Consider the following 16,255-nt stretch of genomic DNA (forward strand, 5'->3'; position numbering starts at 1 on the left):
TTCTGAAGAAAGAAAAAAAAAAATCAGACAAGGAACATTTTTCCTTTTAGATTACTCTAAAAGAGAACCATTCTTTGCCAAGTATGAAATTACAGTCTACCACCTGGAGTTTCAGATCCTTTCAGTGTTCACAGAAAGAGCATATTCATACAGAAAGTCACAAAAGCCAAGCTATTACAAACAGAAGTTTTAATAAGTCATTTAGCATTGCTGCCTGTAGTAGCCATAAAGCCTCCCAACTTATTTTCTAAGTAATTTATTTCACACCACAGAAGTATTTAGTTTATTGGAAAATGCAATGAATTGGTATCAGGAAAAAAAAAATGTAAGAACTGACCATCCAAAACAGAGCAACAGGTACTCTGTCACATTTTTGGTTTAGAAATATTATTTCAGTGAGGTATAGGAATCTGGGGGTTATTTCAAGGAAAATACAATTTTAGAGGTTTTTATATTTGGCTTTTTTTTTGCCTCTTCTCCATAATGGAATTCTGCAATTTCCTTTAATTAACTCAATTTCATTGGGATTCTTTTATCTTACAATAATAAAAATACTCAGTCCTAGTGGTCTAATTTTGTTCTTTCAGCCATATACCACAGATTACAAAGAAACGAACCTGTGACCTACACTGCACAGTGGTTTGCCTCAGACATGTTAATTCCCTTCTCTCAGAAAAGACTATGTTCCCTTTTATCAACTTTTCTACGGATTACTTGGGACTGAATTCAGTATTCTCAATAAAAACATCAATTTCAAGAGCAAATGAAACTGTTCACTTATACATACAGCTCTAAGTATTTTTTTCCGATGCTCACTTCCAGTTAGATAATAGTTGCTTCAAGGTACGTCCATGCTGTGCAGTGCAGTGTCAAGTAAATGCCTAAACTAAGTAACTCAAGAAACAGATTAAAATAGCTCTGGCATAGCATTGCATTGGTGTGGTTATTCCATTTCCAGTTGAACTTGATATATTAAACCTACATTGCAAATTCCGTCCTGGACAGTTACCTGAACAGTCAAATTCACCAGTCATAAGAGTGAGCGCCATGACCAATGGTTCAAGGGATCCCAAAGCATTTATAAGGGTGAATTTAAAAGGGCAGCAATAGAGATGTCAGCCTAAGCACTAACAAAAGAGACTCTTAATGACAATGAAACTTCCCTTTGAATTTTACGCAGACTTACATAGTGATCAATACATTATAAGAAAAGGCCTGTACAGTTTTATATTTTCCACACTGTTAGAGAATGACTGTGTAGTTAGAAAATAGTGTACAGATTCTGTTTTCAAAAACTAATAGTTTGCTTCCTTTATTATCACTGACTCACAGAAGTAGTTTACAGAAGTATTCCCATTGATTCCTGTTGGCTGTAAAATGAACAGGGCAGAATCAGACCTTCAACGCTGTTGCATATCCGTCTGTCAAGATCAAGCCTCTGTTCATCTCCTATGCTTTTAAAGCCCCTAAACTCATCAGACAATGACTGCAACAAACAGGCTAAACTAAAAAATCATAATCTTTTGCCTCAGATTCATTACAAGTGTACATTAGCTATTTAATGTTATGCCATGTATGTTTATATGTGTATGAGAGTCGGGCATGCATAAAGTGTAATTGTATATACTAGACTGGAAGAATTTACTGACCAGCTGTCCAGGAATATGTTTTTCTCTACTCAGCAGAAGAACAAAAACTTAAAAGCCAGTTGTTCTCAGCTTCTGGTGAAATGTAATATGCATCCAAGATCCATGGTATACTAGAGATCTGTCCAGCTTACATTAAACTAACGCTGCATCTGTGTGATGCAAGGGTTTGGGAAAGGGGGGAAAAAGTGGACCAGGTACCAAATTATTAGGTTTTTAGCTATCTTAACAACAAAAAATAAAGTCTTAGGAAGTTTATCTCCTGCAGCGATGCACAATGCAAAGAAATGAGACAGACATCTGTGACAATAGCAGAAAGTCCTGGACAGAGACCTACAATACGTTAATGTAAGCCCTGGCTTTCAAGAAGTGTTCAATAAGTTACCAAGGTACAGACAGCCAAAACATACATTTAAATACCTTGCTAAGGTACATCTTTCCAAATGTATTTGGCACATATATTAGTACTACATCATGTGAAGCTCTCTTTAAACAAGTTAGAAAAGAAACAGTTGGCACCTGTATCAAATAGTTTCCTCTCAACTTTATTAAAGCATAAAAATGGTGGACATAACATTCAGTTTTTTCAAGGTCAGACAAGAGGAAGTAACTCACTGTCCCAGTCTAAAAATACCAGCAAAGACATACTGTGCAGTATTTAAATGAACAAATCTTAGGAAAACGTCTGTAATCTTTCAAACTAGAGCACAGGTTACCACAATTGCCTAATACTACTTTTACCTTTTAAAATCCTTTTTTTACTCACAGTAATTGAAACTGACAAACACACACTTTTTTTTCTGAACAACTTCAAGCACCTTGTTTAAAACTGGTGTAAAAAGAATGCCAGATTTTGTGGAGAATATTAACAAAACCATTACCAAACGTATGCACTACACTTAGATCTTTATCAGACAGACTTTTACCTTTGATTTTTCAATATTCAGAAACAAATGTAGGAGAGAGCAGTCTTGGAGACAATCAGCCTTTTTGGACCAGCACAGAAAAACTGCTCTTTGAAGTGAACTCTCTTGTGTTGTCCCATCAGAGCTTCAGCCTGTTAACTTTTGCTTGAGTGACAAGCAGCTACTAGTAATAAGATTCTTGGTAGGGAAGAAATATACTTTTTATCTGAAAATCGAAAGACATTACCTACTCTGTGCAAAAGTAATAGTTTATGACTTATCCAGTATAGCAGTATTCGTAAGACCAAACATCTCCTAGAAATTGCCACATCCTTGCAAGTATACATTTTACTCAGAATACAATTATTTTTTAAAACAGCTTTTCTTAGTAACTCTGTTCAGAAGAGTCAGACTTGTTAAAATTCATACATAAACAAAATGCATGTTAAAAAACCTACCTATAGATATCTATGTGAATGATGGAATGTGATCTTTCAAGTAACTGAAGTAGAATCTTTCAATTTAAATTAATCAAAAGCAAAAGATCATGCAAAAGCTTTAAATAACCACTATGGTATTGTAACAGCATTTCACAGTTAAAAACCAACATTATTTCACGAAATACTCACATAAAATGCATCTTTACTTTAAAAAGGGAAATGCCCAAAAGAAAGGGAAATACCAAAGCATATTGCAGTCTACTTGGTAACACAAAAAAGTAAATCATCACTGCTCACTAGGAAGCAGGGCAATAAAGTTACAAATATCTTATTACAGCTTGATAGTAAATTTGTATGTTAAAATCTACTCCACATAGTACTACATTCTTTTGACCAATCTTCATATAGGTTTTTTTCAGGAACATAACTAATTGTAAACATAGCTCAGTATCAAGCAGAGGCAGAAATCAATAGCCAATCAGACAGGTGCAAAGAACAAAATACCAACATGGTTTACGACAAACCAGTTACATAAAAATTCCACAATTAATCTTCTCATAAATATGGAATAAGTATAACCAAACAAGTATGAAATTTAAAATTTTGTTATGAGTGGATATCTAAAAAAAAAAATAGAATCTTAATGTATGCAGCTTTAAATCACTGTATTCATTTTGAAATTCTTCCTGGTGCAACACATCAAAGTAATTTAAAAAAACAAAATAAAGTTTGTTGAGTAAGAATAGACATGCAGCATAATTTGAGGCTCAAGCATGAGCCCTGATGAACAGCTGTGGGGAAAAAAAAAGTTCTCAAAGCAATGACCACCATAAATATGTTTTTCACTACTGTAACACACCATAGGAAAAGCAGCAGCCTCTTAAATAGTTGGATTCTACATTATACAATAATTAAATACCCTTCACACAGGAAAATGTCTTCTATTTCTAAATCTACCTAATAATCACTTTTCCTTATTCAACATCTTTCCCGTGATTATATGTATAAATGCTAAGAAAAATGCCTTAGCCACAGTTCAGTTGGTTATGAGTAGATTTTAATATCTAATTAAGATGGTCCATTATTTCAAAGAGACACCACTGGAGATTAACTGAATGATACAATATATGGCACTGACTCAATTGGCAGCGGTTATTTTCTTTGGGTCTAGAACAAGGTAATATCCTATGCAAGAGTTAAAATGCTTTGATCCACTCTGTCATCTCAAAGAATGTCTTTTATTAATGCAACAGAGATGCCTGCCAGGGTTTTCTTATCACCAGAATCAATGCTGCTAAAGGTGCTATATTTCAGATGTGACCTAACATTCAGGTTCTATTTTTGTTCACTGTGGAGCCCTTTTTACAAGAAAGAAGGTAACAGCTCTGCAGACTTGGCCACCTAACTTTTTATTACTGTTTCTACTGAAGTTTCCTTCTTTCCTGTCATGCCATATTGCTGAGCTCAGTTTGGGGGTACTCGCATTTCTTTACTCACTCAGCAGCAGCAGCGGCCATATAATTCCTATAAATAGGACTTGATCCTGAAGATCCTACTCACAGATGTAAATGTATCTGTCTGATGAGACTGGTACTGTCTAATAAGTTTGTAAAACACAGACATTATGAAACTGTAACATATTATTATAAAACATTTACATACTCAAAGACTGCAAAACAATAGGATTTCCTTAGTATGACTTATTTCCCTCCCACACTTACAAGCAAAGCAAATTAACATATCTCTGTACTCCGTGCCTTTAATCTAACATCACCTCTTTAATACAGGTTATAAAACACAACAAAACTAAGTCCTTAGGAGTAAGTTAGAATAAGCGCAAAATCAGTTCCTTACTAAAACCATCTGACATATGGATTGACTTTTCAAATAATTAAAGGCTTAATATGTTTGTCATTTAGAAATCAAAATCAAGTGACATGATAGGCTGGATAAACCTGGAACTTGATCTTGCACTGGTGAAATAAAAGGGAAATTCCTTCCACTTTTGAGTTGAGAATGTCAAAACCAAGGCTCTGAATAGGCAAGGCCTTGGAGATATTACTGTATTCTGTATGTTACCATTATTCCCTGTTAACCACAGCTCCATTTTCTAAAACCTAAGAAATGAGAATGGATGGATCTTCAGTTTGTAGATTTTGTTTCGTCATACGTTGTAAAGCACTGGTTCATCAGAAAGTGGTATAACTACAGTAACCCCTAATTTTTTATCAGAGTAACAGTGTGGTACATGACAGGAGAGCAGCCATGCAGCTCCTCCCCTTGACCCAGAAGCCTCCAGATGGTTCTGTTTTCAAAGTTAATAGCTATTGAGATGATTACATTAAGCATTTTAACATCTTAAAGGTTATAGTAAAATTGTATTTATATATAACACACCAGTTAAAGCACAAAATATTCGCACATTCTGTAAGAAATTCAAACTAGGCTATGGAAGAGATGTGCTTACAGCCTCTTTCATGTGTCAGTAAACGTACAATCACTATGCAAAAGCAAAGTTTCTGAACTGATAGTACTTAAGTGGTCATACTCATTTGAGATCAAGAACAGCTTTTTATTTAACTTCAAACATTTAGTCTAGTACCTCTTCCTCAGCTTCTTGTTCTACTTTTTAAGTTTAAAGCCTGATTCAGCCCCACTGAAACCGAAGGGAGCTTGGCAGTTAATGTCCTAAACCTCATCCCCATTTCTCTAACAACTGTTCTCCTCATCTTGCTCCTGTTTATGTCCAACCTCTATGTCCTTATACTTCCGTTTCTTAGCGCAGATATCACCTACATTTGCCTCTGCCTGCTATTTCCTGTGTATTGTCATTTCACTCTTCAAAAAAGCATAACGAAAGTGAAAGTATACAGGGGTTTGAGTAATCTTGTGATGTGAAGATAGGGGAGCAGATTACACCAATGGTTTTCAATCCATTTTTGGACTCTCAGAGCCCTACAAAGTTTTCCTTTAGACTCAGTATCCAGAAACAAATTGAAATCTACTGACAATATGGTGGTTTGCGGATCTTTTTATTAATCAACTGACATGGGCCTCTCAAAAACAGTCTGTGGAGTCCCAAAGGCTCCTGTATCAAAGGTTAAAGACCACTGAACTAGATCTTGAGTTATGGAAGGGACTCCTCTATAATTCTGAGAGGCATCCATCTTAAGTAAATTTACACTGTTGACTCATTCAGTGACATCATGAAGCCCTAAAAATCTCAAGGAACTTCATATTTCCACACTGATGTTTAAGTTCAAAATTTTCCATTATAAATAAACTAACCATTTATTTGTGACAAACAACAAAAATCTCTCCTAAAAACCCACATACATGAAATTTACATTTCAATTAAATTGCAAGCAATTGCTAATAAAACCTGTTTAGAATAATACATGTAAGAAACTTACTGGTACCAAAAAACCTATCTTAAAAAATAATTCTCAACTAAATGTAGAATCTTGATTATCCTAACTCCGGCTCCTGATAACCTCAAGCCAGAAAAAAGCCTCAACATAAAGAATGAGGTTCATTTCTATGTTCCAGAACAAGAAAAAAATAAATATTGCTGGCACTTGCATATAGCTGAGCTTACGCCTTTAAACAAGATATGGGACAACCTCTGTCAGGTGCTGTACTTGTAGACTCCATGTTCAACACACTTACTATATGATTTGAATCTCTGGGTTTAGGTGACAGTTTTTTAAAGAATAAACTCTTGGAAAACATTCAGATTTTTCACAGTAAACAAGATCACTGGCTGAAAACTTTAGACAATTACTAAAATTACCTCTGAAAAGAGTCAGGTAAAAAAAGCCACTTTATATTATTTTAATTATTTTAAATGCCAACAGTGTAAGCATTCAGCGGGCAGACAGCAAAACCCTTACCTATTTCCTGACAAGCTGATACCTTCATCACCAGACTACAGATGTGTTTTCTCTCTACCCTTTTTTGTATTCCCTTCTCTCAGATTCAATAGGAGAAATGTAAGATAGCTCACATCTCAGCCTTCCTAGAAGGCTAGTTCAAGGAAAAGCAAGGTCTAGCATGAAATGACAGCAGCAGATGCATAACTGCTCAGCCTGTCTTGCATAATTTGCAAGACTAAATGCCAAGCCAGACAACACTAATAACAAAGCTATAGCTTCTTAGACCTCCAAGTAAATCTGTACTCTGTCATGGCACAGGGAATGTTCCTTTTAAACTAACCCTAGAATTCACACCTCCTTCCTGAAAAGGCATCATAACCACCAGACAAGTACCTTTCAAAGTCTCCATGAAACCATAATGAAGCAGCCTACAGAAGCATGTTAAAGTTGTCAGTAGAACTAAATCTTAAACAACAGCAATTTGTGGTAGTTCAAGATCTGTTGGGTTATGCTATCATTCAAAGCAATACACAAAGCAGTAGTCTGTACAAAAGCAGTGATTTAGACACCTTAAGCTAAAGTAATTTCAGTCTCTGAACTCCAGTATCGAATAAATAACTGAATTGGGGATGCTGTTATGCATTGTTGATGCCCAACTCTGACATGTTTCATCTTAAGTCAGTCACCCTGGGAGTCTCCCCTCTCTGCACAATGCCTAAAGTAGAGTTTACTTTAAGCATTTCACTTCCTCCATGTATTATGCACAGATGTTACACACCAAATCCCCTTTATATGTGTGGGTCCCAAACTTTATTACTATCTGAAAACCATCATGAACCCTGTAATTTATTTTTTTTTTTACTTTATTACTATCTAAAAAACTTCTGGAATTAAAAATAAAAGGAGTAGCTTGGCCTATTTCAAACACTTGGCCCTACCGCCACTTGATGTACTGATCTTGATGGAGGTCAGATAAAGGAAAACTTAATTTTTTTCTTATTTAGCATATTCAGGTAGTCACGCAAATTTATCTTCAAGTTTTTAATTTACAGAAAAGTTCAAGTAAGCAAATGATAAACAACAGGAAAAAGTCTTTATAACTATCTCACTGCTGAAAATGAGCACTATCAAGTGGCAGCAATGAAAGTGTTTTAACAAGGTTATTATTGCCAACAATATGACAAATTAAGTCCCCCAAACTACAAAACAGTAGTAAAGACAAAAAATAATGTAGCTAGTATGTCAGCTCCAGACACACTGAAAATGCTTAAATACGCATGAACCTACTAAAATTCAGTCCTGAATAGACATCTTAACTGTGAGGGGCTGGGTATTCTTTTTTGCATGAGGAACTCACTTACCCAGATTTCAAGTCTGTAATCCGTAAACAATTAGTAGCATCCAGTCCTACTTTTCCATTTCTGACCACACTGGAAATGAAGGGCGAAAGTGCTGGAGAAATTCTGTTCAAGGCAACTTCAGGTGACATTTTAGTATGTTCCTCTTTCCTCTAGTCTTGAGCTGTACAGGGACGGTAAGGGGGGAAGTAAAATCAAAAACCATCCTACTTATTTGATGTACATTCACATGCACTCTGCAAACACCAAAAGAAAAAAGCTAAGCATGCAAAGGATCAGGAATGTAGAGTAACTGAAGTGTGCACAGGTTTATAAAGAAAAAAATAACCACAGGTAATTCTTTTCTCCTACTCCTGCAACATTCAGTGAAGCCCATTTATTCGATGTCAACATAAAACCAGACTTATGTCTTAGGTTCTTTTAATTAAGATCCTATCCCTACGAGAAAGAAATAAAATTGAGGGCCATTCTGACACTTCACAGCCTAGCCGTTCTTGTGAGTATTTCCATTAGGAGTCTATAATTGACAAGCCACATTTGTTCTGCTTCCACTGAAATCAATGGGACTTATATGACTGATTGCAGTGGGACCAAGGGTTTGATTATGTCTCTGTATTCTCATTTGTAATTTCTAATACCACTAGTATAACCATAATCAGTATTACTTTTACATTACTTCATTAGGTAGCTATTTACAGCATTTCACGATGCCTTTTAAAGGCTAACACTGCTCTTCTTTCAGCAGTATCACCATACCCTTTGAAAGGCATCTTCATTCACAAAACACATCAGGAAGCTGATGTACACACATATTAAGCACAGCTTTTTCAGAAGTGCTTGTAATTGCGTGACCTTATGCTAAATATCAGTTAGGCCATTAAGTCAGCACACTTTAAGAACCTGCTGCTTTTTAGCTGAAATGCAGAAACGGAGCATGCACATATTTTAACTCATTGCACCACAAAAAGGCTAGAGTATGTGGACAACAACAGATTGTGGTAGGAGAAATGGGAGAAAAGAAGGATAAGTAGCCTTTTAAAATGCTAACATACTCGATTGTATTCTTAGGCACCGAGTTTCATCTGAAAATTAACTGAATTTGACAGTTTTAGAAAACAAAGCTGTAAATGACTCAAGGTAACATAAACATGCTACTGACAAGTGGGGCAGAAGAACTCATACTTAAAACTCTGACCACGAGAAGATACTTTTAAAAACACCCATTTAACTGAAGTACACCAATACATACTGTATTTACCTCCTTACAAAATGCTACATATGGACTGCTGTATTAATAAGTGTTCTATAAAGAGAGCGTGAACAACTCATGGCAATAGTTGCAATTTTCTGTTGTTTCTAACACTCAGTTTACAAGCATTAGTTGGTAACTAATGACTATTCTACAAACTAGGTAATTCCCTGTAACTGATAACAACATTGAAGTTACATATTTTGTTCTCATCAAAGTCATTCACACTGAAGTAGCATGAAGCAGTGTTCAAGAAAGAGTATTTATGCTAGCTATTTCACAGAATCACAGAATTGTCTAGGTTGGAAAAGACCTTGAAGATCATCCAGTCCAGCCATCAACCCAACGTTAACAGTTCCCAACTATGTCAACTCTACGCTTAAACACCTCCAGGGATGGGGACTCCACCACCTCCCTGCGCAGCCCATTCCAACGCCTAACAACCCGTTCTGTAAAGAAATGCTTCCTATTTGGAACGTATCTGAGTAAAGCAAAGGCCAGGCACTTTAAGGCAAACAAAGACTAATAAAGTAAGACTTCCTAAAAATAGTAATTATCTTTAATACACTGGTTCTTATATTTTATGGCAGTAAAAAAGCTGAAAACCATGTCCTAACATATAAGGTGTTCTCTTCACACATACGACTGGTTGTAATTGACAATGGGCAACAACTTAAGTTTGCTTAGCAAACACCTAGAGCAATTTAAGATGCCACCTCCTGTTTGTTACTTTTCCACCAAAAATTACTGCCTACTCACCTTTATTCTTCCCCAGAGGAACTGAGAGAACACAAGTTTATACTTGACCTATTTCAACTCAAAGTCCAATGGCTTGGATTGGACCGCTAATAAAAATGAGTTTAAACAAAATGATACTTTGCACAAGAGCAGCTAAAACAAGGCACACATGTCAGTCTGCCAGCTCTGCTGTAGGGAAGAGTAATTTCAAGCAGAGGGGCAGCTGGACTGGTGAAGGCAAGAACTTCTTAAGCCATGAAACACACTCTGAAAAACAAGCTATCCTTCTAGCAGTCTTAAAGGTATACACAAAGATCTCAGAATTCGTTCTGATGACGACACATTCTAAGGGGACTAAGTGTTATGAGGGTATAAGCGTGAGACATAAGAAATACACGTTGTTATCAGAGCTGAATATATGCACCTTCCAAAATGAACTGCAGGATGAGATTCCTTATGTTTCTGTTAATAAAATATGCAGATATTGTCAAAACAAGATGTAAATGACTTGCTAGGCATTTTTCCTGGTTTTATTGCATCATTTCTTTAAGATCCACAATACCTTCTACGTAACAAGCCAGATACACAATACTTAAAGGGTCACTATCAATTAAACTCACCGATTTATTTTGTAAACAAAGGTCTTCACAAACACAATTAGTACCACTTTTAACAAGTTTCAGTTGCGATATACATATTCCCCCCCCCCCTTAATTTTCCCACAGTTGGGAAACACAACACAAACTCAAGAGAATTAGCAGAAACAAAATTCACTAGACTGTTTCCCTCCCAAAACAAAACATTTTAAAGAAGTAAACAGACTAATAGCTGAATCCTTTTAGGTCCAGCAGTCTGTCATTACGACTTCAGGCAAATGTAACATATTCACAGTTAAACGTAAAACCCCAGGCTCTGCTTCGGGCACCAGAGAGTGTCTGGAGGCCAGATAACTCTGTTCCTCCACCACCAGTAATAACGTTACGGGGGTTAAGTGAAGCTGTACGAAGGCAAAGGCAAATATCGTGATGGAGGCCCTGAAGTGCGAGGCAACCTTTCCCGTCCAACCCTCACGGCTTGGCCGTCGGCAACCCGGCTTCGTGGTTTTCACTTTGAGGGTGGCAGCAACAGCTGCCGGGGTGTGGGGAAGAGCGGGGACCCACGACCACCTCCATGCACCTCCTGCCGCCGTGCCCAGACACATCCCCGCCCGTCCGCCCGGGCCGCGCTCGGCAACGAGGATCTGCGGAGCCCCGGGTAAACCCCCGGGCAAACCCGCGGGCTCCCCCAGCCTTAGCACGGGAAGCCGGATGCCGGGCTGAGCCCCGCCGAGTCCCGCTCCCTCCCCAGCCGGGCCCCGCCCGCCAACTCGCCGCCCCCCGCCTCGGCGAGGCGCCCTGGGCCACGTGCCGGCGGGACGAGCCGGGGCCGCCCTGTGCGAAGGCGGCGGGCCCGCCACCCGAGGCGCTGCCAGCCGCCCCGCCCCGCCACGGCGGCGGCGCCCGGGAGCGAGCCAGGCGACCGCCGGGCGGTGCTTAGGCCAGTCGTCGCCCTGGGCCGCACCGGCCCCCGCGCCGCCTCCTGCCCGGCTCCTCCCGAGCCGGGCTTGCAGCCACCGGCACCGGCCCCCCCCCTCGCCCCAAGCGCCCCGGAGCTAGCGGAGCGGGAGGCGGGGGGCCGAGGCAGAAGCCAGCCAGCCAGCCAGCCCGCCCGCCGCGCCGCTCCCCCGGGGCCGGCAGGGGCGCTGCTCCCGCCCGCCCCTCCCCGGGCCCCGCCATACCTACGGCGGCCGGAACACAGCCGCTTAGCAACGGCCGCGGACACGCGCCCGTCCCGTCCACCCGCGCCCAGCGTGCGCGCCCCCGCGCCCGCCCCGCCGCGCGGCGTGCGCGCCTCCGCCCCCCGCGGCCGCCGCCGCAGCTCCCCGGGCCGGAGGGGTCTTCCCGGCCTCGATATTGGCGGCTGCCGCAGTGCCTGGGCGGACTGTCTCGCCGTGCAGGCGTGGGGCTGCGGTTGCGGGGCGGCCGGAGCGGGGCGAGGCGGGGGAGAAGGCGAGGGCGAGGAGGGGAGGGGGCGGCCTTGCCAGCAGGCGTTCGCCGGGGGCACCCCTCCCGGCCGAAGGCCCCTTCGGGCCGGCCGCCGCCACCTCCCCCGCCCGTCGCCCGTGGCAACGGGCGAAGCCGGTGCGGCGGCGGCGGCGGGGCCTGGCGCGAAGGCCGGGTCCAGGGTCCAGGCGGCACCTTGGCCGGGCTGCGGGGCCTGGGGCCGCCCCGTCCCCTGGTGCCATGGCCGCTGAGGTGGTGGTTGTGGGATCCTGTATGACCGACCTGGTCAGGTTAGTACCCGGTGGGGCTCCCGCAGGCCGGCAGGCCCCGGCGCGGCGCCGGTTTTCTGCCCTCACAGGACGGAGGGGCCCTGAGGTCAAGGGAGCGCTGGGCGTCCCGATGCCCGGGGCAGAGCAGCGGCTCCCGGCGCCTCCCGAGGGCAGGCTGGGCCGGGCTGCACCCCAGCCCTCTTGCCCTGGGCTCGGGAAAGCGGGTGTCACGTCTCCCTCCAGGCCGCGACAGGAGAAGTGGGGTCGGCGCCAGGTGGGGCGGCGCGGAGCTCTCGGCCCTGGGCAGAGGGAGCCGAGGCGGGGAGTTGGCTGCGGCGGGGGCAGGGGGAAGGAGCAGAGCCGCCGGTGGGGGCGGCTGGGCCCGGGTGATGTCAGCCCTGCAAATAATACTTTGAAAGAAGACTGTGGGAACGGGGAGAAGTTTGAACGTGTTGTCTGCTGGAGCTTTGATCAGCTGTCTGTAACTTTAGGGAGAAGAGAGACTTGGGTTTGTGTTTTCAGCTGTGCTAGGTGGCTCGGCGTTAGCCTTGCCAGGAAATCAGCATTTCATAGTAACCCGCCTGGGAAATCGTGAACTTTGATACTCTTTATCAGCAGAGGAGTTTGAAACGATTTTATGAAGGTAAATAAAGCTGGTCAACTGTAACATGTTTTCAGTTCAAAGCACTTGTCTCCACTAGAAAAGCGAGAAAGAAAGCTTAATACTGCAAATAAACCGGTTAGCTCCATGAAAAAGTAGGTTGTAAGTTGATTACTTGCAAACAACATTTTCTGTGACACTTTGAAAGAAAAGAGAGAAAGAGAGAAGGCCTCCCAAGCTATTCATATCCAAACTGATTGAGAAGTGGAAATAGGAAGCCCTCAAAAATTTAGCACCTCTGCATCCCAAAGCTGTTTTTTAAATTATGAAATCTTTTTTTAAAGGAATGTCTTCATTCCTTTTTATTAATTTTCTGGGCATTTTGCTTTTAGAATTAGTTACTTGGATCTCATTCTCTCTTTTTTTTTTTTTTTAATACATAGGTAAGGTTTGGAAACTTCTTTCAAAAATTAAAATACAGAAGTTCATGAAAGCTCTTGGTTCCAGCAGCCTGGGTTTTATAGCAAATACTAAATATCTGAAGAATTCAAGCAAAATTGCAAGACTTGGCAACGATGCAAATACTAACCTAAACTGGCTGACCTTGTCAGCCCCAGTAAACTTGCAGATCAGTCTTTGATTTGCACTATTTTAAATAGATCTGTTTTTAAAACTATATAGGATTTAAATAGGATTTAAAACCGTATGTATCTGGACTGCATCAGCTTGTCCTGCTGGGAATTCTGCAGTAAAAACCCCAATTCCTCAATCAGCAGACAATTATATCAAAAGCCTGTGGGTCAAGAAAGTGTAGAATACATGATTAGAAGAATATGCTGAGGACTAAGTACAGTTTAGGTACAGACATGTGTTGCAGAAATGATGAAAACCCTTAAATAATCATAGAACCTGTGTCAGAAAGATTTAATGCTTTATGTAATCTGCAGAACACACTGGCAGCTTTCCAAGAAGAATAGTTGTCTTATAAGTCAGAGTAAGATCTCGTAGAACTGATCTTGACGTTATGTGTGAACGTGCTATCAGATGCTTGTGACGTTATATTGAAATATAAAACATGGTGCTGTAACCTCAAGACGTTCCTTTTCCTGTCTCTAAAATGTGGGAAGAAAAATCATCAAAAAATTGTCTACCAGTTTAAACACTGCTGACAGCCACAGCTTTGGACTTTTTCTTGACACTTCAACAAAAAAACAAACAAAAAATTTCTGGTTTTTTGGCTGCAAGTTTGATATGATAGAAATACAGTCATTTATTTGAAGCCGTATTAACTGGCCATATTGTAACCAGAGATTAAACCGTGGGTTGTAGCCATGGATGCTGTTACAGTGAGATTAAGTGGTTGAAGAAAAGCCATTTCACTTTTCAGTCAGCTGAAAGGGTTTCTTAAATTGTACAAATGCTATCACAAGAATATATCTGACTAACAATTATTAGCCTCTAAGCAGCAGTGAAGGGCTTTTTATTAGTGATAAGCTAATTTGCTTCAACTGAAAAAGAAGGGACAGCCTCAGTCTTTCTGTTACTAGCACAGGACTTCAGGCATTTAAGAAAAAGAGGGGGTCTAAATTTAGCTGGCAAGAGTTTAATCTGACTGAAATCTCCATGTAGTACCCATGTAGACATAGTTTACATGTATCCTGTGTTTCAAAAATCCTGGTAAAATTACTGGGAAGTACTAAACTGTACACTGGGATGCACCTAGGTGGAGAGCAAAGCTATGAAATAGGGAACAATAAGCAAACTTTATTAAATGTGATAAAAACTGCCAGGTTGGGATTAGGATTGATGCCAGGAGGGTATCTGTTGACTGTCTTTATATCTGGGATTTAGATGGGGTTGTATATTCTAGCTTTAAAGCTAGGGTTCATTTAAGCCAGGATGAAAGATCATCAGGTTTTTGCAAGTTTGGCTGTCATTTTTGCTGATGTTTCAGTTTGTAAAAGACATGGGCAGCAGTGATCATGTTAAATGCCTGCCTATCACCCATTTGGAGGAGGCTGAATAAACTGAATTAGGAGTGAGAGTCACGCAAAGGAGGTCAGACACCTCTTGGTGTCTGACATTGTGTTTGATAGGCATATTCACCACTCAACAGTAAAGCCTATCTTTCCTAGAAGATGATCGTATTGACTGAGACTCTGCGAGAGCTAGATGATGCTATGTTATAACTCAAACTGATGAAATACCATGTTGACCCTTTAGAATACAATCTTGGCCCCTGTCTGGACAGCTAGAAGCTCAGAGTGGCAGACATTAAATGGTAAACATTCCCAGGGCTGTAGAGGCAAGGTACCGAAAATCAGAAAGATAAGCTTCAAGCTACCATTGGACATATGGTAGCTAGACTCACCACTAAAAAAAAGTTAGCACATAATGTTTTTACTCAGTACAGTAAACTAATGATTTAAAGAAGTGCAACCTCTGTGTGAAATGGAAATGTACAATTTGAAATTTGCTATGTCTTACGTAATGGCCGAGAAGGAAAAGGACAGGGACCTTCTGTTGAAGACAGTATTCAAATGTAATTTGGGGAAATAATCAAATTCAGAAGAAAGGGTAGTGTGCCTTAAAGTTCTTTTAAAGGGAAGGGGCCCAGTGGTTTGCTTTTAAAACACTGTTCTCATTGGAAATTCTTTTCTCATTGTCCTGTAGCGCTGCAGTGGCAGAATGTGGGTTTTCTAAAGTGAATTTAGTATAATCAAAACAACCTCACGTACATACATGCAGTAAACCACACTCTTTGGCTTAATAGGACCAGGAACAAAACATATTTGTGGTCACAATCACAATCAACACTTCATTGGCAATAGCAGGCAATAGTAGTAGAAAACAAAAACAGCATTATTCTCTATGATCTAGATATCAAACCAGACGGGTATCATCCATAGTATTATTTAAATAGTTTCTGTTCTGACTCATATTTGCAGACTGGCCGTGGCATTGGCATTTTAATTCATATTAAATCAGGACAAGACTAAACATATAAACCAATGAGAGTCAGACACACTAAAACAATTAGAATAAACAGGAGAAACTTTGGCATGGCAATTGAAAACAGCAGAAGCAAAGAACAAAATGTAAGATGGAAAAACAGTCTTTGGATAGTCAAAA

At 40.7% G+C, this 16,255-nt stretch overlaps 2 protein-coding genes across 4 annotated transcripts in view; one reads left to right on the forward strand and one right to left on the reverse strand.

The window, feature by feature from the left end:
• BABAM2 (BRISC and BRCA1 A complex member 2) overlaps positions 1–12,077 on the reverse strand; it is a 178,704-nt gene extending 166,627 nt beyond the window's left edge. For 2 of the 3 annotated variants that reach the window (XM_074818096.1, XM_074818094.1), the window contains exons 1-2: positions 11,989–12,077; positions 8,228–8,387 (exon numbers count right to left, since the gene is read on the reverse strand). In XM_074818096.1, coding sequence (XP_074674197.1) covers positions 8,228–8,355 — 128 coding nt within the window. In that variant the 5' untranslated portion in view covers positions 8,356–8,387; positions 11,989–12,077. Of the gene's footprint in view, positions 1–8,227; positions 8,388–10,635; positions 10,674–11,988 lie in introns of all 3 variants that reach the window. The other variant, XM_074818095.1, reaches the window with a different exon arrangement.
• A 172-nt stretch (positions 12,078–12,249) lies between these two features.
• RBKS (ribokinase) overlaps positions 12,250–16,255 on the forward strand; it is a 69,888-nt gene continuing 65,882 nt past the window's right edge. Inside the window, exon 1 of the mRNA XM_074818097.1 lies at positions 12,250–12,543. Within this exon, the coding sequence (XP_074674198.1) occupies positions 12,494–12,543 (50 nt within the window). The 5' untranslated portion in view covers positions 12,250–12,493. The remainder of the gene's footprint in view (positions 12,544–16,255) is intronic.

This window comes from Strix aluco, chromosome 3 (genome assembly GCF_031877795.1).
Source record: "Strix aluco isolate bStrAlu1 chromosome 3, bStrAlu1.hap1, whole genome shotgun sequence".
NCBI lineage: Eukaryota > Metazoa > Chordata > Aves > Strigiformes > Strigidae > Strix > Strix aluco.